At 37.7% G+C, this 21,880-nt stretch overlaps 1 protein-coding gene across 6 annotated transcripts in view; it reads left to right on the forward strand.

The window, feature by feature from the left end:
• LOC143885364 (SIN-like family protein) overlaps positions 1-21,880 on the forward strand; it is a 115,511-nt gene that overhangs the window by 34,971 nt on the left and 58,660 nt on the right. For all 6 annotated transcript variants that reach the window (XR_013253248.1, XR_013253250.1, XR_013253247.1 and 3 more), the window contains exons 5-7: positions 5,477-5,542; positions 6,633-6,758; positions 19,767-19,817. Coding sequence is in view for 2 of the 6 variants with exons in the window: in XM_077389504.1 (XP_077245619.1) it covers positions 5,477-5,542; positions 6,633-6,758; positions 19,767-19,817 (243 nt within the window). In the remaining 4 variants the exon portion in view is untranslated. The remainder of the gene's footprint in view (positions 1-5,476; positions 5,543-6,632; positions 6,759-19,766; positions 19,818-21,880) is intronic.

A 21,880-nucleotide genomic window follows, 5' to 3' on the forward strand; every position in this document is an offset into this window, starting at 1 on the left:
CTCTGCCTCGCCGGCGCGCGTGGCTTTGGCGGCCATTTCCTTCCCTAATTTGTGATGATGAGGCCTGGGTGGTGAGGGGGCAACACGTGGCATGAATGTGTGGTCTTTGCCCTTTTCCAACACCCTTCTTCATGATGGTTGGGCTCTGCTCGTGCATGGATGACACGTGGTGATATCTGCTCGTGCAGCCGTATTTGTGCCCCATCAGTGCCTGCTGTCTTTTTTAAGGCAGCACAAGTGTTGTAGGCACATAAAAGATGTAATTATCATTTCCCTTATTTATATTATTAATGCTTCTGGGTAAATGGTTAATAGTCGATACTCAGTTTGATGTAAGAGTTTTTAGCATAGAGGTATTTTCTACCAACAACAAAAGCGTGTCTATGTTAAGTGCCCTATTTAAATTATTTAATTTGTACTTTTCCTTATGTCTTCAAGGTCTACTACTCCATCGATCTCCATGTTAAATCCTTTTAGCCTCTCCATCAATATCTCATTTTTAGTTCCTTTTAGCTCTCCATCAATATCTCATTGTTAATTCCTTCTAGCCTCTCGGCCTCTCCGTCTATATCCCCCTCACATACGTATTGCACATGTCTCCTACTTAATCTGGACAAATTTGGTAAATGTAATATTTTCCAAATTAAAACACGGTATAAAAGTCAGGTTTTTCATTTTATCTACCTAGCAAAATATAATGAAGTGTTTTATTTAATATTTTTTTATTTGTCCAATTTAATTATGACAACTTTTTTGCACATCATGTTTTCATGGGGTGAAGCCCACCATTTTTTACACCCATGCATAGCATGGGCCTGAATACTAGTTCTATATCTATCTATATACATAAAGCTGAATGTGGTATGCTGAGGGTGTGCCACGTGGCACCCCCTCTGCATACCGCATTAAGCTTTTTCTATATTTGTTAGTATTTCTATATTTTAAGTCTCTAAAACGCATTTAACGCATTTAGGGCTCTTAATACGAGAGAGAAAAAACGTTAACTCTCTCTCTCTCCTCTCCATAAATATAGCGCAAGAGAAGAATTCCAACCTAAATTTAAAAACGAAATAAATATATAGATTTTCTAAAAGTCGGTTCCGTATTAGAATTCCAAAAGCCACCTCACCCTCTCTCTCTCTTAATAGAATACTGAAATATAGAATCCCTACATTATCTCTACCCTATCTAATATCAACGATTTGTTTCCTCTTTCCTCCCATATCCCTAAAATCCCTCTCCCATATTACCCGTGTTGCTATATTTCTAAAGATCTCTCTACCTCTGCATTTCCAAAACGCATATGGTATCTATCTATATGTTGGATCTCTCCGCCAATGTCAATATGTGCTCAAACTCTAGCATGATTGCATGAAATGGAGAATAAGAGTAAGTCCAAACCCTCTTTTTACCAGAGGTATCAGCATTTTTTTCATATTTGGATTGCAGAAATTTTCTGAAAAAAAGGAAGTTATAAAGCATTCTTTTTTAGTTATAAAGCTTTTTTTTTGGGCCGCCCTGTGCGTCGCACAAGACTGCAACTAGTGTGTATATATATGAGAATAGAGTTGCGTGCTCGAGCACAACTAAGCTTAGCTGCGCTCGAGCAAAGAAACAGGGTGGGGCCACATTTTGGGGGGGATCCAAAGCATTCAGTTGATGGGCCCTTTCATGGGTAGGGTGTCCACCAAAAATCAGCTCCATTGGATCACCTTAGGGTGTCCATTTGTGGGGCAAAAAATGGAAAGATTTGTGGACAAACAGTATCTGTCAATTTTTGGCCCCACAAATGGACACCCATTGGTGATCCAATGGAGCTGATTTTTGGTAGGCCCCCCATCCATGATGGGGCGTTCCAAATGAATGGTTAGGATCACCCCCCCAATGGCCCCACCCCCTTGTTTCTGTGCTCGAGCGCAGCAACTCTATTCTCTCTCTCTCTCTCTCTCTATATATATATATATATATATAGGAAAATGATTGTGAGCTTGAAGCTCATATAGCTTATATGAGCTTGAGGGCCCAAACACATGGGTCCCACATTTTTTGTGGTGATCCAAACCATTCATTTGCAAGGCCCCATCATAGATAGGGTGTGTACCAAAAATCAGCTCCATTGGATCATCCTAACCCCTCCAAAAGAGGAGGGCAAAAATGGGCAGATTTGTGGCAAACGGTGTCTGTCTATTTTGCCCTCCACTTTTGGATGGGTTAGGATGATCCTATGGAGCTGATTTTTTGTACACACCCTATCTATGTAAGGGCCTTTCAAATAAAATGCTTCGGATCATCCTAACAATGTGAGCCCACATGTGTTTGGGCCCTCAAGCTGATATATGCTATATGAGCTTCAAGCTCACAATCATTTTCCTCATATATATATATATATATATAGGGCTCAACACGTGGGTCTCACATTTTTTGTAGTGATTCGAACCATTCATTTGCAAGGCCCCATCATAGATAGGGTGAGTACCAAAAATCAGGTCCATTGGATCATCCTAACCCCTCCAAAAGTGGAGGGCAAAAATGGCCAGATTTGTCGACAAACAATGGCTGTCCATTTTCCCCTCCACTTTTGGATAGGTTAGGATGATCCTATGGACCTGATTTTTGGTACACACCGTATCTATGTAAGGGCCTTCCAAATCAATGCTTTGGATCACCCCTAAAAATGTGGGACCCATGTGTTTGTGGCACTCGAGCTCATATCAGCTATATGAGCTCGAGCTCACAAACAGGTTTCCCATATATTTATATAAAGAGGGAGGGAGGGAGTAAAATACTCGTTGAAACTGCCAATGGGAGCAAATAGTATTTAATATCATTGAAAGATCTAAAATGGTCCCTGTAGTGCACTTTAGATTTTGGCACTATTGGGTCCTGTAAAGTCCCAGAGCTAAATTATTGTTTTGCTAAGTGCCAAATAATGGTACCGATACCTAGGTTACATGAATACTTTAATTTAAGCTGCTTATTGTATCCGGGGCATGTTCCTTAGTATTATAGGTACACCACTTTTGGTTACTAAATTGTGGATTCCTCTTATATTGCCGCTTGTTCTTGGCTAGCCTTATTGTATTTTCTTCTTTTCTAAGGAATTACTTGTTCAAGAAAATAAAAAATAATGCTAAGCCGTGGATTTTGTTCTAGTGCTGTTCTGTCCGTTCAATGGCTATTGAAAATATAGTTTATGCCTTCACATTGTCTATAGCTACATATTTTAGGACCCCTATATGGTCATATCATGCCTTCATACTGTCTATAGGTGTACCTGCATTGAACCACAGACCATTTTCTACGTAATTGTACTTGGTAATGTAGTTGAAGTGATATTTCTATACTTTGAGGGTCGTCTTATAGGCTTTATCTTATTCAGTCGGAAGAGTTTAGGTAAGACTTTTAAAGTGACTCTCGACTGAAGAATTGAGTCTATTCAGGAAGAATCACAGCAATTTCCCAAACCTAACGAAATAGTACCCCATTACTTAAGTCCAGTTTGCGAATTTGTGGCACAATAGTAGAATCGTTACCAACGGCATGCAGTGCGCTTAAGTGCGAAAAGACAGTGCAAACTTTGTTATGCCTAAACCTACATATAAAGTCAGCAACAGTTCCAAATTCCACTTCTTCCCATCGAATTGTTACCAATCGCGAAGTGAGGGCCTTTGCCACTTGCGACATATGCCTGGTTGTGGGGGGGGGGGTGTGTGGTCTTAGCGGTGGGGGGAAGCTTGTAGGAACCATTCCATTCCATTAGCTTATATTTGGAGCTCAATATGAAATCCTATTTTCTTGCAAGATCCGTTCGGATAAGGGCAAACTCCAGAGATTGCTTCGAAGCCAGATCCTTGTGTTGATAAAGGCGAACTTTAGAGACTGCTTCGAAGTCCGATCCTTACGTTGACCCCTTACTAAGAGATATTTCTAAAAGTTGAGGCTCACTAACATGAAGAAAACAAAAAACATATCCAAATATGTAAAATAAGAGTAACAAACAACACAGATAACCACACAAATTATAAAATCCTTACATCATATATAGATTAGGTGCTCTAATCGACGTATTCAAAGTATTTTTTTTTTTTTTTTTTGAATGGTAAGACGTATTCAAAGTATTCTTTATGTTTGTTAACATTAAAGTATAAAGGAGGGGAAAGTAAACTTAAGAAACATTAATAAGAGTAAAAATTAATTAATAGACCACCACTGTCAACTTCGTGGATGCATGAGTATAGTGCCAAATTTAATGTCCTACAAATTATTTACAAAAAGGAAAAACCCAAAAAAGAAAAGCAAGTAAAAATGTAATAAGTTCTTGGTAATGGCCTATCAACACCATAGATGCATGGCTCTGGTGGAAAATGATATTACATATCATTCATAAAAACAAAAGAACTAATTTTTTTTAAAAATAATAATATATTAAAAATGACCCATTTATCAATTTCGTGGATGCATGAATATGGTGCCAAATCCTTGCATCTATGATGTCATTATTTGTCATCAGAAAAAAGGAAAAAAAGAATGATAGAACTAAAATACCATTAAAATATTTAAAATGGTTAAAATATTACTGATCTGCTACACTTGTATTTCCTAATTTCCATTGTACCTAAATTAATAAATCTAAATGTTTTTTCTTTGTTTTCCCTCCCCGATCGCCATTGTACCTAAGTCAATAAATGTGATGAAGCATTTTGAGGGGTGTTTCTTGTGCTTGTACTGACATGCAATAGGTGAGATCCTACGTTGAAGTTATTTGGTTTCCTCTCTTATTGCATTTTACTCATGATGAAAAAAAATTGATTTTGCTTATTTTTATTGTCTATTTCATGGGCATCGGAACGGATGCATCAACTGTCATTGATGTTAAGCATGTCAAGCACTACCTGCAATTATGGAAAATAGTACTTCTTAACAACGTGCCAACAAGATGGTTTGGACATATCCAACGTAGGCCTTTGGATGCTCCCGTGAGAAGAGGCGACTCATGCCAAATTGATGGAGTAAAAAGAGGTAGGGGCAGACCGAAAACAAGTTGGGTAGAAACAGTGAGCAAAGACTTGATAGCTAGGAACATAACAGAGAACATGACCTTGGATATGATAGAATGGAAGAAAATGATCCGCGTAGACGAACCCAACTAGAGCCGGGATTAGAACCGGGTAGATTCCTTTCACCTTCTTCATGAAATTTTTCTAAAGGATTCATTTAGCCGACCCCAACTAGTTTGGGACAAAGGCTTTGTTGAGTTGAGTTGAGTTGAGTACTTCTTAACAGGATCATTTGCCCATAATTTGGACTTACCTTGATGCTTTCGTTTCTGCAATATTTTGTTTTCATCAGGAGGAAAAATGTTGTATGCTTTTGTTGCCATGTCAGTATTTGTAGATACCATACTCTTTCTATTTAAAGGATGCAAATTGAACCTGAGATATGACTGAGTTTTTTTTTATTGTTGGTGTTATTTAAGACTCTGTCATCGTCCAAGGCACCTTCTGTGACTGGCTATGCTGTTGGGATTCTGGTGGGAAACAAGGTATACTCGTTGATTAACTTGAATCTTTCTCCTGTTGGCTTCTAAAAATATGCAATTACTTTTTTTTTTTGAATGGTTAAAGATATGCAATTACTGTTTTTTTTATTTATTTCTTAAGCACAAACTATAGCACATCTTTACAAATGAAAGGGGATTGGTAGTGGATAATCGTTACACAACTGAATTGTTCTTTGCTGTTCTCCGTGGTTAAATTTACTGTTTTCATTTGACTCGAGAATCTCTGTTTGTTATTCTTAATAGAAACACTTTGGATAGAGTTTAGCAAGTTACTCTTGTACAATTTAGACAATTTTCATGTAATTTTTTGGTAACATATATTTGCATGCTTTAGTTTTGGCTGGGTTATGGTAGAATCTGTCCAGTTTTTTTTTCCAACTATGTAGTTCAAGTTACCCTATCTTGCTTGAATTTGTTTTTGTTTTTGTGTACATTTATTTGACGTCGATCTCCTACTGCTACTTGAAATGCAATTAGGCCTACTATAATTGAAAGGCCCTTTTTTTAATGGAAGATTTAAAGGCAATTTGAGCGTTAGTTTATTTTTGTTCTAGAGGCCATGGTTTTAAATTTCCATACATGAAACAATTGAAAAATTTTCCATCTCCATCCCCTCCGAAATGCATACTGAAACTAAAACGTATACTAAAACCAATTGTATCAGTAGTGTACCATAACAATATACGTTCTAGAATTTCCTGAACTTTCATCTTAATTTATCATTTGCATATGTGTTTCATACATTTTTGTGATTTTACAAGATTTCCATCAAAATTTCAACCAAACCGAAATGTTTCCCATTTCTGTGGCAACCGAAACCGAAACCGAAACCAAAATTTAGAACCTTGCGGTTGGCTTGTTATTTAAAGCCCATGGTTATACTGCATTCTACTTGAATTGATTGAAGGTATAGGTTCCACGTAGATAATAATTCTTAGGGGTGTGCCTTGACCTTGGGTTCTTTAAAACTTAGTTTGATCATATATTTTTCTCGTTACGTGTATTTGCCTTCTAACTATTTTGTAGGTTTATTTGTTAAGCATCGTAAGAGGCTTTTTCCTTTATCTTGCAGTTACACTTGAATCCTGTTCATGCAGCTGTGCAGCTTCGGCCATCACTGGCCTACTTGGATACTGGTGGGATCCAGAAAAAGAATAAAGCTGCTGGAAATACAGAAATTACGGCTAATTCAGTTGAGGTAAATAAGGAACCTACAAAACCGTGAATTTTGCATTTGAGTTCAGTTTTATTTCTATTTGAGGCTCTCTAGGCCACAGTGAATTAGTATGGGCATGGAATTGTCAACCTTGGATTTTAACATATTCTCCTTGATTAAGGTTTCTAATTAGCATTTGGAAAAAGCATGCGCATCCATCAGTTCAACCTACCTTTTCTCATTGCTTCGTCAGATGACTTGTATCATCTAGGGGCTACTTTATGTGATTATTCTGTTATAATGCATGTTGATTGAAAACAGTATTGAAATAAATAGAATGGAATTACTGGAGAGGTGGAGTTTTCCTCAAAATATCATGCTAAGACATATATTTATATACTCTCTCTCTCTCTCTCTCTCTATATATATATATATATATATAATTATGATACACTAAATGATATAAACTGTGAACTACTTGTAAAGGGTGGGGAAGGAAATATATAATTAATAAAATGATGCAACGTTATTAGTTCTATTGTCATCCCTTTACCACCCACACATCCCCAATTTGAAGAATCAAGTGTCACAAATTCCCAACTTGCTTTGAAATTGTTAAAATATAGGAAGAGAAAGAATAAAAAATAGAGCTTGAGAAAAGAAGGGAAGAGGGAGCAAGGAGAGAAAACAAAAAGAAGGTGAAACCTCACAACTTTTCTCTAATATTTTACTTGGAAAAACATTCTGAATATTACATATGTGCTGCTGACAAGTGAAATAACAAGAGTCAAGTGGCACAAATTCCTAACTTGCTTTGAAATTGTTAGAATGTAGGAAGAGAATAAAAAATAGAGCTTGAGAAAAGAAGGGAAGAGGGAGCAAGGAGAGAAAACAAAGAGAAGGTGAAACCTCACAACTTTTCTCTAATATTTTACTTGAAAGAACCTTCTGAATATTACATATGTGCTGCTGACAAGTGAAATAACAAGAAATATCTAATCTACCCTTTTATCATAAGCAATAGAAATAAGCTTCATCACCCCACAATCTGGAGCATACATGACACCCATGCTCAACTTAGAGCTTGGGACAAATCTTCTGGAATAGTCTTCACGAATAGCGTTATGAAATATATTTCCAACTGATTTTTTGACTTCACATATGGAATATATAATTGTTCAGTTGAGGCCTTTTCTTGAATAAAATAATAATCTAATTCGATATGTTTTGTCTCATGAAGTACTGAATTACTTGCTATATGAGTAGCCGCTTGGTTGTCACATAACTTACTAGGCTCATCAACTGTAAAACCATCACAAGCATCAGAGTTTTCAGCCACATGAGCTCAAGCTTTCAAATTTCAGTTTCGATATACATTTTAGTTTCCATGGAAATGGAAACATGTCAGTTCGGTCATAGATTTCAGTAGAAATCTTGTAAAATCACTGAAGTTTCTTACAATCCATACAAATGATGGAAATTTAAGATGCTAGAATTAGCACAAATGTACACACTTGTAAACCATCACACAAGCAAGACAACCCTCCATAATTGTTTAACAAAATCAAACACCTAGTGACATGCACAACAAAGCATGTCTTGATTATTAAGGTTCACTTTAAACTCAAAATGTATAAAACCACATAAATTTATGCTTCAAATAAACCCAAACTGTAGGAAAAGTGTTACTCCATTCATCAATAGGCTACCCATGCTGCCAACCAATATTGTCACTCCTATCCCTAACCTGACGACGTGGTTGCATTTTGATAGTGATATTCCTGAGAAACATACACAGTACATAAATAACACACCACATAAACCCCCTATTACACTTATAAACGACAAAATGGTAAACAATTAAGCAATGCACCATTATGACTATGATTTTTCATCCCCTTAACTTTCAATCACTGTTAGGATAGAATGGAAGAAAATGATTCACGTGGAAGAACCCAACTAGAGCCAGGATTAGAGCCGGGTAGATTCCTTTCACCTTCTTCATGAAATTTTTCTATAAGGATTCATTTAGCCGACCCGACCCGACCCGACCCCAACTAGTTTGGGACAAAGGCTTTGTTGAGTTGAGTTGAGTTGAGTAACTGTCAATCACTGTCGAACATATTGTGCAGCCTCTGCTGTACAAAATGGCTTTTAATGTGGTATGGTTATCAATTTGAAAAGTGTTAATGGCAAAGCCCTTGATTTATATCGCATGCAATATTATGAAAGTTTAGTTGCGAAAGTGTAGTACAACTTGGATGCAGATTTTGATTGCATGAATGAGAGATTGATTTTGACGTAGGACACTAAGATTAGCATATTTCTTTATTTTCTTTCTACTAGGATTAGTATCTTAGTTTTTAGGAAGTTTATCTTTTTCTAGCATTAGTTTCCCGTTTTGATCTCTCAAGTGGGAAAGAGATATTATTGATTTAGTAGGATTTAGTTTCTTGTTTTTCTATAAATATGAGAGCATGTATGTGAAAGAAAATCAATCATGGAATAATATCAAAGACTTTTTGTCTCTCTATCTCTCTTCTTCTTCTCCTCTTCCTAGTGGATTCTAGGGTTCTTCTTCTTCCTAGTGGATTCTAGGGCAATTATTGGATCGTACGCTTTGGGTACGATTCCTGTTTGATCCGCTGCGTTTGTTGGTATTAGAGTGAGGCCTCTCCTCGGATTGATCCCGCTTGCATGCACCGGCAAACACCCATCAAGGAGGCTTGGATTTATGATGCGAATTTCCTGCACAAAAAAGTTTTCCTGATCTTTATACTTCCAGACTCCATCCAGAAATCTCATCCTCTACCTCTACCACCATCCACCCAAAAAAAAAGAAACTCAGCCCTTCTATCTAGAATCACCAACAAAACCCCCAAACCCCTTTTCCCTTCCTTTATTCATCCGATCCAACCTTCCATAATGACCCTTACCTTTTAGCCGATAGAGTTCTATCCAATCCTAACAGCCCTTAGAACTGGCCGAACACCCCTGTATTTACTTTTTCCAAAACCTGCTCTCAAGTTGGATTCTACAACCATCATAATTACCACATCTCCTTCCATCCACACCAGCCCTTAACTTCACTATTCTCGGCCTCACCTAACAACGACTCTCACCCCCTTTATTTTCTGTTTCGACACCTCCTAAATTATAGCCGTAATCTCCCTTAATTTTAGCCTCATATTCACTGCTACTTTACTGAACCAAAAGTCCCTAAAAAGTAGCCGCTGGCTCCGTTGATCTAAGGGTATAAAATCTCCTTAAAATTCCTATTATTTAGGCCCAAGATACTTTCCCAAACTCAATGTAATTGCCATCTTTGAAGACCCAATAAATCCCCCCAAACTTCCTATCTTTTCAGCCACCTGCGACTCCTAAAACCCTTCTCGAAGACTGATTTTATGCATGGTTTTAAATTTCGGCCGAAACGTTTCATTTCGGCCGAAATATTTCGGTTTCGGTGAAAAACGAAACGAAATTCACAGTGAGTCGGAAAAGTACGAAACTTCGCCGAAACGTTTCGGAAATTTCGGCCGAAACGTTTCGTTTTGGTGAAATTTCGGTGAAACGTTTCGGTGAAGTACAAAATTTCGGTGAAATTTTTACAAGATTTCGTCCGAAATTTCGTACCGAAACTGAAACGTTTCGGTTTCAGTGATGACCGAAACCGAAACCGAGAATTAAAACCTTGATTTTATACCATACGGAAAAAAAAACCAAGAACCCTCACTAATCTATCTTCTAGCCTAAACTTAACTTTGCGATCCCCCATTTTCAGCCCTCAGGCAAATTCCAATGTTTAGTCGGGTTTCACATCGTTCAGAATAGCAACAAAATCACCCTTTCCATATCTTTTAACCGCACTTATCCGCAGTACCTTTTTCTTTCCTAGTTTTTATGCCAATTATACGCCCTTTTCACAATCAATTTTGCCACCCAAAGCTGCTGAACTTTGCAACCTGCATATCAGCTGTCCATCCCAATATTCCCTCTAATTTAGTTGCCCAGCCACCCTTGCCAAGTACACCCAAATACATCCAGAATTTTCACTCGAAACGAGCCTCTTTTTCCTAGGACTTAGCAACAACACCCCCAATTTTTGTAACAACAGCCCTCCACTTTGTTGTCTAACCAATACACCATTTTCTTGTTTGATCAGAACCCCTTATTCTTAGCCTTCCCAACCTTGTTAATCTCAATCCCCAAAACCCTTCCTCCAGAACCCTTTCTACCAAAGCATCTCTGTGTACTCGATTCAAAACCTTCCTCCAGAACCCCTTCTACCATCTCTGTCTACTTGATTCAAGACCTTTGAAACCCATTCCACATCACCCTTTTGTTTATCAAAAAGTAACATCCGAAAATATCATTAATTCCAAACCCACTTAGCAGCCCATTAAAACCTTTTGGAAATTCTTGATCTTTGACCACCCTTGTTCGTTAACCCTTTCTTCAACCTATCGTTCCCATTCTTTAACAACCCTTTTTTCCCTTCCGTGTATGAAAATTCAATAAAGATTTCTAATAGCCTTCTATCCCTTTTTACAATTCCAATAGCCATCTTCGAATTTCCACATTTGGCTTCATCCTTTTCTTCATTAGTTCCCTTACCTTTTCCTGCTTACCGTTTCTTTCCATTTGCCCTTTATTTTGCGTGCCTTCACCTCTCATGGCACTATCATTTGTTCCCCTTTTTGGGAAGTATATCTTTTTCTAGCATTAGTTTCTTGTTTTGTTGATTTCTTAAGTGGGAAAGAGATATTATTATTGATTTAGTAGGATTTAGTTTCTTGTTTTTCTATAAATATGAGAACATGTATGTGAGAGAAAATCAATCATGGAATAATATCAAAGACGTTTTGTCTCTCGTCTCTCTTCTTCTTCTCCCCTTCCTAGTGGATTCTAGGGTACTTCTTCTTCTTCCTAGTGGATTCTAGGGCAATTATCGGATCGTACGCTTCGGGTACAATTCCTGTTTGATCCGCTACGTTAGATTTAGCTTAGATTTTTATCACAACCGAACTTTTTGCCCAGATTTTGACCTGGGATTGAAACTTAAGCACGAGCCAAAGATGGGTGAAAAAACTTCTATTCTTCACTTGTGATTGGAGCCCAATTTCGATGTAGGTGGGGTCCACTTAAATGTAAGACAATTTGATATGGATGTTTTTAAGCCATAGGGATATAATATGTATTTTTTAAGTTTCTCTTGAGTTGCTTAAGTAAATTAGAATAAAGGAGGGCCGGCTCCACTCTCACAATACTATTTATGTTACAATTCACAACACTATTCATATCACTGTTTACAATTCTATTCACAAAGTTTCACAGGGAGTTTTAAGTGAGAATATTTTTGTAGAAGAGAGGAGTTTCGTTTAGGATTTTATTGCCTTTCTTTTCTCTCTTAATATGTAGCTGAGTTTAGTTTTTGGATAGTTCTTGCATCTTTTGGAATAAGAAAGGAGTTAGAGTTCTACTAGTTATTTCCTGTTCATGGGTTTTTTGTGGAGAGGAAAGCTTCAATATTGCAAAGATTTCTTCAGGATTTTCATGTGTTTGATCAACGATTGTAATCAACCCAGATTAGGCCCATTTTCTGTTACAATTTTTATTCTTTTGGATTGGTTATCAGTTGGAGGTTGGTTGCTGAAATTTTCTGCAGTAACTTGTTAGTTGATTTCAGAATTAAAGTATCTTGTTGATATCTGTAACCAAGAGCTACCCATCGACTCTTGGAGATCATTTTTGTTAAGTTGCATCATAAATTAATATTAGAGCATCAATCATTGATTTGTTCTCCATAGGAAATTAGACAACAAAAAATTGGATGGGAAAGTTAGGATTTAATGTGGTATTGGTTAAAGAAATAGTAAAAAACGATCAAAGTAGCAAAAACACGAAAATTTGTTCAATGAAGAGGACGTGTTTAATAAGTTTTGGTTTTTAAAAAATCAGATTAGAAAAGCATATGCATCTTTAAGTGTGCTTGTGTATCTCCTAATTAGGATTTAATGTGGTATTGGTTAAATAAATGGTAAAAAATGATCAACATAGCAAAAACACGGAAATATGTTCAATGAAGAGAACATGTTTAATACGTTTTGGTTTTAAAAAAATCAGATTAGAAAAAGGGTATATGCATATATGAGTGTGCTTGTGCATCTCCATGACTCCATACATGTAACACATCAAAATCCTAAGAACATCAGTTTTTTTGAGTTGCACCCCTATCCTAAGAACACCATTAACTTCAATATAAAAATCGTAAAATAAGCTATGCAAACAACGCTAAGATTTTAGATAAACAGACATGGGCTGGATAGTGGGTGTTAGTGTGTTACCCCTCTCGGGGGTAATTTTTCCATTTAAAACTATAGAGGGCAAAGTTGGAAAGTATGCATGTTAAACGCGTTTAATACATCTAAAATTCATTTTTATTTTTTTCCTCAAAAATATGTTTTTTGGCTATAAAACATTTTAAATGGCGCATTAAACACCTGCCCTCCAGAATTTTTTTTTCGGGTTTAAAATGGCATTTTTCTAACTATGTGCATGACCATATATTTCTCGAATGCCAATATTCCTTTTTGGATCTTACAAATCGATTCTTGGAATCTACCAAAATAACTAGCTTGCAGGGATTTTTGAATTTCTTGTAGGAATCCACAAAGGTAAAACAAATAAAAGCAGATCAATAAAACTTGTGAGAAGGTAACAACAAAGTACTGAAGAAACAAAATGTTGAATGGCCAAAAAGCTTTAGAACAATCTAATAAGGCCCAAACCTTTTACTCTAGACTGGTTACTGTAAAAATTCAACTCCCAAAACAAACCTCCTAACATTAGACTGCTAAAAATACGATGCGGAAGAAGAATAGTTGCTGCCCAAAAAACACAGCAGGAAGAGACTTCTATACTTATAATTTATAACCTTTTAAAGTTAGATAAGTAACATTCCAAAACCAAAATATGACACTTTCCCTGAAGGTTTTTTCAAGCTTAATTTTGACGGCGCTTCTTTTGGGAATCCGGGTGCAGCTGGAATTGGCGGTCTTCTTAGAAACGATAAAGGTGAAGTTGTTTGGGCTTTCTCTGGTCCAATAGGTATAACTGATTCTTCTGAAGTAGAAGTAAAAGCGGCTTTTTCCAGAATCTTACATATAGATAAAATCATTCTGGACAAGGTGATAGTAGAAGGGGATTCGGCAAATGTGATAAAGTGGATATCGGGTTTGACTCCACCGCCGTGGAGATTCCTCAATCTTCTGGATTAGATTACTGATTATGTCTCTGGCTCAGCTGCAGTCTTCTTACATATTCGGAGATCGGCAAATGGCGAATCGGATTCTCTCGCTAAATCGGGGGTTAGCAGGGCTAGTTTAGAGTGGTTTGATTATCTCCCACCGTAAATTGTATTTGTCTTTCCTTCTCTTTGTATTTTGTGAACCTTCTCGGTTCCCTTCTTCAATCTATTAATATTTCAAAATAAAAATAAAAATGACACTTTCCCCTTTTACAAGTTGCTAATACATGCCCAAAAGCAATGCTTTCCAAATCAGTGAACTTTTTAAATTAGAATGGATGCAATTCTGTACATGCAGTCCTTCCAAATTTGTAACTTGGGGACTTCCCATAATCGGCTTAAACACTATTTTTACGTATCTATGACCCAAAAACGAAGTTTTGAAACTTGAAAAACTTACTCACTGAAATCTGGTGAAAGAGAGAGTATTTAGTCACGATCAGAGGATCACGATCAGAGCTCGTGCAGGAACCTTCTTCGCCATCTCCCTAAAATCCACCTCTATTTATTGCTCACTGGGAATGTAGTACGACCGGGCACGCTATCACTCTTGCATTGGGTTGTGGTGGATTGGCTTTACTAGATCGTTAAGCATTAGGAGTAAAGGTTTCGTCTTTCTCATTCTTGTTCTTGTACTACTATTTGTTTGGATTCGCCAACGAATTTACAGTCTGTCCGCAGTAGCCGCTCGGGCATCAACCCAGGAAGAATCAATTGTAGGCTTATTGAGAATCCATGATCAACTTCCTTTCATAGTTTCATTCGAAGGAAATATAACTGTAACAAAGAAGAGCAAAAAAAACGAAGACAATAACATACCAAAAATAAAAATAAAAATAAAGAAGAGCAAGAATAATATATTTTATATATTGTAGTGTACATAGAAATTAAGAGAATCTATATAGTTATTTATTGATATTGATCTTTTCTCAATATCACGAATAAGATCCAACAATAAGATTAGTTGATGAAACGGGGAGATAGATCTTGGGAACAACTGGTAGCGAGGGAAAGGATGTCTTGTTACTTGATAGTGATTTCAAAAAATTCATCTGATTGGGATTTAACACCACCCTCTATTTGAGTCAAGGTTTAAAATTTCGGTTTCGGTAACCGTTTCGGACCCCACAAAAAACCGAAATTTGGTAATTTGGTTCCAAATTCCGGACTTAAATTTCGAAATTTCGGCCGAAATTTTGTGACACTTTTTAAAAATAAATAAATAATGTAATTAAACTGAAATTTCGGACCGAAATTTGGTAAATGGCGAAAAATTGAATTTCGGAAATTTTCGGTTTCGGTCCCCACCGGTATCCGAAATTTTAAACCATGATTTGAGTAAGGGTGGTCCTAGATCTAGGCACGCACGAAAGTGGAAGGAATCCAGAGCCAGAAAGATTATAAGTGGCAGAATCCGTGCTTGGGAACAGATGGGTAAGGTCGAAGGTGGATCTGGGCCCCGCCCGCTATGCTCTATATCAACAACAGATTCATTTCATTGATTCATTGAATAATCAGGCGGAGGCGGCATATACTTATTAATATAACTGCGTAGGAATACAGTAGAGTCCCATGATTTGGGGGGATGGGGTTTAGATCGGGACTTTGCAAGAAGAGGAGATCCTGACCCCTGTGATAAGCTAAACTCCATTTTCACCGCTCTGTTCTAGGAGTTAGCCGGTGGCGTAGCTGCGTCTAGGTTTGGTTCCTTTTCACAATGGTTTCATGTTTGGTCCGTATGGGAACCTCTTATGTTCTATCTGTGTTGCATGGATTCTCTGCCCTCCTATGCCGAATCCGTGTCGACACGTCTCCGCACCCGAATCGGACTTGGATTCGCGTGGGACACACCCAGATTCTTGTCGTAGCCATGTCCCGCACGAATCCTCTTTTTTCAGGCGAATCCGACTCATTGTTGTCTCTTTTACTCTGTTCTAAAAGGCGGCCGCCTAGGAGTTGGGCGCAGAAAAAACGCCCTGCCCAGGCCCTGGGTGTTTAAAAAAGCGGTCTCACCGCCTGGGCATTATTAGGCGGCCGCCCAGTCGCCTGGGCGGGCCCAAGTGATGAAGCGGCCGCCCAGGCCCTGGGCGTTTTTGACTTTTTGTTATTATTTAATGTTTAGTGCTTATGCATAAAATGGTTTGGATTGTTATATTTTCAAGTGTTTGTATTTTATATAAAAAAATGCAAGATATTATGAAAATATATTAATATCTTAAAAAAAATGAAAAACGCCTCAAAACGCCTAGGCGCCGCCCGGGCCCTGGGAGGTCAGTCAGCCGCCCAGCGCTTTTTAGAACATTGCTCTTTTAAAATGCGAATCCTATATATTTTCCCTTAAAAGTGTGTTTTCTTCTTAACTTTATCTATATAAAAGCACGAGGCATACTCTTTTAATAAAAACCCTAGCACCTCGACCCCTTCCTCCTCCTCCTTCAACTCTCTTAATAAAAACTCTAACGCCTCGACCCTCCACCCTCAAAATTTACACACATACACACATATATATTAATTTATTATTTAAAATTTTAAAATTTTATTTTATTTAGAAATTACCGAATCCGAATCCTACTTTTTGGGGTTTGCCGAATCCGACACCTAGAATCCGTGTCGGATCCCGACACACGAATCCGAATCCATGCAACATAGTGTTCTATGCATTTGATTCGTAGGTTCAATTCCTGTTGGATGCACTTAAAACATGAAGTTCAATCGGGTAACAACCAAGTAGTACATTATTTTGGACCCAAGTTCAATCGGGTAACAACCAAGTAGTACATTATTTTGGACCTCCCTGCTCCTCGATAAAGCCTTGTGAATCCTCTTGTTGAGAGCCTTTGATTAGTAGGGGAGTTGCATCTAAATGTCAAATAGCCTTAGTTTTAAATTTCGACCGAAATCCGAAATTTCAGGTTTCGGTTGAGACCGAATCCGAAATTGGGTGAAATCGAAATGTTGCAAAATTTTGACCAAAATTTCGATCGAAATTTTGCTTTCCCCGAAATTTAAGGAATATCTCCAAAAAATCTGCTTTTAATTAATTATTTAATATTATCCTGCAATTTCAGCCGAAATTACCAAAAATTCAGCCGAAATTTCCGAAATTTTGTCGGAATTATGTACCCTATAAAATAGCCGTTCGGAAGATTTCGGCTGAAATTTCGGTTTTGGTGAGGACCGAAATGCATTCCGAAACCGAAATTTAAAACCTTGACCGTAATAGGGCAAATCGTCCGCAGGTACATCAACTGCTTGAATGGAAGAAGGAAGTGGTGATTCAGGCTCCACACACTATTTGGTAAAGATGGGGAACACCTCCTAGCTGACCCCTCTCTTCCTATGAACGACCAAAAGCAGGGTGCTCCCTATTACTCACATTCATTCTCTCCCACTTTCTTTGGTAGAAATTTCCAGATTGGAGAAGTTCCAAATTGTTATTTCTTGCATCATAAACTTTCCAAATTGGGTTCTATTCAGAAATCATGAAAATTGTCTCTAAAAGATTCCAAAAATCACCAAAAAGCACAGTAAATCAAAACGACCAAATAGGTGATGTTTCTTGACTTTTTGTGATGGGTGCCCCCTTCTGATTTTTAGAAGATGCCTTGAACACACAATGTGAGTATTGTCCCCCCCTTTGGGAGCACTTTTTCTTGCTCTATCTTGTTCTATCCTTCGTCATCCTTTTGTGCATCGGTGTGCACAGTCCTTTGGGATTATGGGCCCTTTTGTTTTCATCACTTTTACTAGCCTTGGTGAAGGTTTTAAATTTCGGCTTCAGTTTCAGACGTGTCACAGAAACCGAACGTTTCGGTTTTGGTTTGAAAGTTTTGTGGAAATTATGTCAAATCGCAGAAACCTATGCAAATGATAGAATTTAAAGATTAAACTCTAAGAATTGCTAGAAGATCTCATTAGAACTTTAAGGAGAGCTAGAATAAACACAAATACACACTTAGAGACCATCAAATAAATAAGACTTGTTTTCATCAATTTCACTAGCCTTGGTCAAGGTTTTAAATTTCGGCTTCGGTTTCGGACGTCACAGAAACCGAAACTTTTCGGTTTTGGTTGGAAATTTTTGTGGAAATACTGTAAAATCACAGAAACATATTCAAATGATAGAATTTAAAGATGAAACTTTAAGTAGAACTGATTAGAACTTTAAGTAAAGCTAGAATATATGGGTTCTACTAGCAATTCATCTTTACGAATTGCTAGTAGAACCCATTAGAACTTTAAGTAAAGCTAGAATAAACACATATACACACTTAGAAACCATAAAATAAGCAAGACTTTTCCATAATGGTTTCTTGGCTACTTGATATGAATATATGATCGAATGGATGCAAATGGGAGGGGTTCTCTGTTGGGAATGGGAAAGAACTGAGGTCGGGCAGTTTTGCAATGGAATCTCGGTTGGGTTTTGTAAGTGTGTATTAGAATCGTGCGGTTTTAAGGGACTGTTTGCATAGGTTTTAATAGGGTGTGGGGGACTGTTGTAAGATCGAGGTTTTGATTGGTGTGAAGGGATAAGGGTAGCCGGGGCTGACTGTTATACTGTTGAAACATGGGTGCATAAATCGGTTGAAAGCAGTAAATATCGGAACTGTTTGGCGTGGTCGTTTGGAGGCTAAAAGGTGGCTTGGGGCTTAATATGGTAAGATGGGTGGCAATTTGAAGTGGCCATTCTGGGCTGAAGCGCGGTGCTATTTTGGGGCAGCAAGGATGGTCTCCGGTAGGGACTGTTGAGCTGAGTGGAATGGGAGTTGGGATTGCGGTTCTGGTGGGAGGAAGGAGGTGCTGAAAATATTGAGAAAGAAAAGGGTCTCTGTTAGTATTACCTGGGCAAACTGGAGGGAATTTTGCGGGGACCAAGGGGCTCGTTCTTCTGCGGGACAATTCCGAGGGACGATCGAGGGACCAAAACTAACTTTATTCATCAATCAAAAGCTTGTTTACAATATTTGTCTATTTATAAACTTTTGCAAAAGCTTCCTAATCCTACCCCAACTAAAACTCCTAAAATATCTAAACTAAAACAAGGAAAAAAAGAATTAAACTTCACTCGTCCAACTCAAACTTCTACTCTCTTTGAGTTTCCTAAAATCACTTCTAAAAACGAAATTCGTTTAACTCTAATGAAACAACTTCGAAATCCAAATAACGCTAAAACAATGGTATTTTAAGCCATTGGAAAAGTTTTAAATAAAATTAAAAATTAAATCAAATAAATTTGGATCCTTGGTGAACAAGGATGGTTGATTTCATTGGCGCTCTGATCTTTGACTGATTTGGGACGATCGGTGGACGGAAGGTAATCCTCGGCCGCAGTATAGACTTGATCGGCGTTTGGATCGCCGGTTTGTTGATATGAAGGTCTCGGGCAGCCCGATTAAGGTTCTGACAATCCGGGTCGTTGATCTTCGTGATCTGGAGGGATGCACCTGCATCACATGCATAGCTAGCGTTTTACTCTAGCCTATACAGATTTTAATTCGACTATTCCAGTTTCATAAGTTTACGAGAGTAAACTTAACGTGCATCACTGATTTCATGTGCCACACATATTATCTGTTATAAACCTATGAGGGTGTTTCTGGGAATGGTTTTTGTACCGTGATATTTCTATTTCAGAACTGAAAAGATTGTAGATGCTTCTTCAGGTTTTTGTTGTATTGTTTTTTTTATAAATCATTTCTGCGTCCAGCATCTAATTTTTGCATCCATCATCTGTGCAGGGCAAGTCGGTATCAAAGTCTTCAAATGAAAATGACAGAGATGATGCAGAGGTGAGATGAATCATCACACAAGATTTAAATTTAAACCTATCTACCTCACGACCTGTCTCTTACTTGGAATAAGGATTCTGAAGTCAGGAAATTGCTACTGACCGGCTATCTGTTATTTTTGTTGTAAAATTACTTCATCTCATGCATTCAAAATCTGAAAAGTTGAAATTTGAATAGCTAGAAGGGACCATGCTATGGTGGAAGCAAAACTGGGTGGGGCTATTTTTTCTCACAGAATCTTAACTAGGATGCTTCCTTGAGATAAAATTGTTTTGTTTTATTTGCATCATTTATGTATACTATGGGCCATGATCTCTTGCTATTGTATGCTTTTGAATGCATTGTGTATTTGTATTAAATTTGTAAAATCGACCAGCTATAATTTTCTTAAAAGGATTTAGGGTACTAGCTTCTTTTGGCTCCTACCAGGGCGTTAGTGAATGCTCATTAATTTCTTCAGGCTGTACGTTGTATCAAGCAAGGTTTTAGGTTTCAGTTTTGGTAGGTGTTTCTGTCGTGACGAAAATTGAAGCATGTCGGTTTCAGATGGAAATTTTGGTGGACATCTTATAAAATCACGGGAATGTATGGAAACATATTCAAGTGGTGGACATTTAGGAAGTACTAGACTAAGCACAAATATTATTGACAATCAATCACATGACCAAAAAAGAAAGAAAGTAAAATTAAAAGAAAACCACCCTTAATGATTTAACAATATCAACACCAAGTGACATGCACAACATGCTCTGGGCCTTGTGCACACTGCCCGTCACACTATGGGAGCTGGTCATGCCCAAAGTCATTACCTTAACCGTAAGGAGGGGGATCCCTAAGGCAGGGCTAGTGGCTGGGGTGAAGTCGTAACATGGTAGCAGTACTGAAAAGTGCTGCTGGATCACCTCCTTTTCAGGGAGAGCTAAAGCTTGTTGGGTATTTTTGTTTGACACTGCTTTACACTCAAAAGGAGTGAGCTACGCCCTTACTAAATTAACAGGGCCAAGCTTAGATCACACTTGGCAGATAATTCAGTACATACCATATCGTACATGTAATTTATATAAATTTGTATACATAATACAGACGTCACAATTCACCTAAAATACATATAAATATAACTCTGTAACACATACTGGTACAACATACAACTCATACATTTACCTATGATTTGGCCGACACTTCGAATTTATTGCCGACTCATGTGTCCTGCCATGTCCGACACGACACGCGTGTCCACACGTGTCGACACTCCTTTGGACACTTTTACTTGTATTGCTGGAAGTGTTAGACTTAATGTGGGTGCGTGGACATGTTTTTGTACCGTGTCAAGTGTGACATTCTGTTTTTTTATTGAATATTGTGTTTACCTCATTTAGACAACTCGTATCCATGTCGAAACTGGACACGAATCCATATCTACAAATCATGATTACATATACTTTCTATTTTATCCGTGTCCCCGTTTCTAAAGTTTGAGGGTTTGCCGTGTCCGACACTCTGTGTCCGTGTTGACACGCGACACTCGTGTCCGTGTCCACAAATCATAGACATTTACATTTTTGGTTTTGGTATGCGTTTCAGTGGGGATGGAAAGTGTGTATGTGGCAAGTGGTATGAGGTTTGTTTCTGGGTGCACAATCATATGTGGAAAGGAAGTATGGATCTATTATGTTTGCTGCGTAACTAACCACGCCATAGTTTGTGTCTGCTGCACCTTGTCATTAAGTCAATGCTGTTTTGGTAATTTTTGTCACACTTCAAAACTTTGAAGACGTCTCAAAATTTCTGTCATTTCTGTTCGGCATTTGATTTATGCTGTATGTTAGCCTGACATATTTCAGGAAAAATATCCACATTGTGATCCAAATTTGATTTATGGAGTATGTTATCTCGAGCTGTTACAGAAAAAAATACCCGGAATCAAACGTGAGGGAGTTCTTCAAGTGATTGACTCCGCCATTTATTGAGGTCTGATGTTATCTGAGCGCTGTTTGGAAATTTAAATAATTCTTGAAATATTTTAAGGTGCCTTGAAACATCTTATCATTTGTGATCAACTTATT

This window comes from Tasmannia lanceolata, unplaced genomic scaffold (assembly GCF_043159265.1).
Source record: "Tasmannia lanceolata isolate RefF3 unplaced genomic scaffold, GAP_Taslan_0.1 ptg000008l, whole genome shotgun sequence".
Taxonomy (NCBI): domain Eukaryota; kingdom Viridiplantae; phylum Streptophyta; class Magnoliopsida; order Canellales; family Winteraceae; genus Tasmannia; species Tasmannia lanceolata.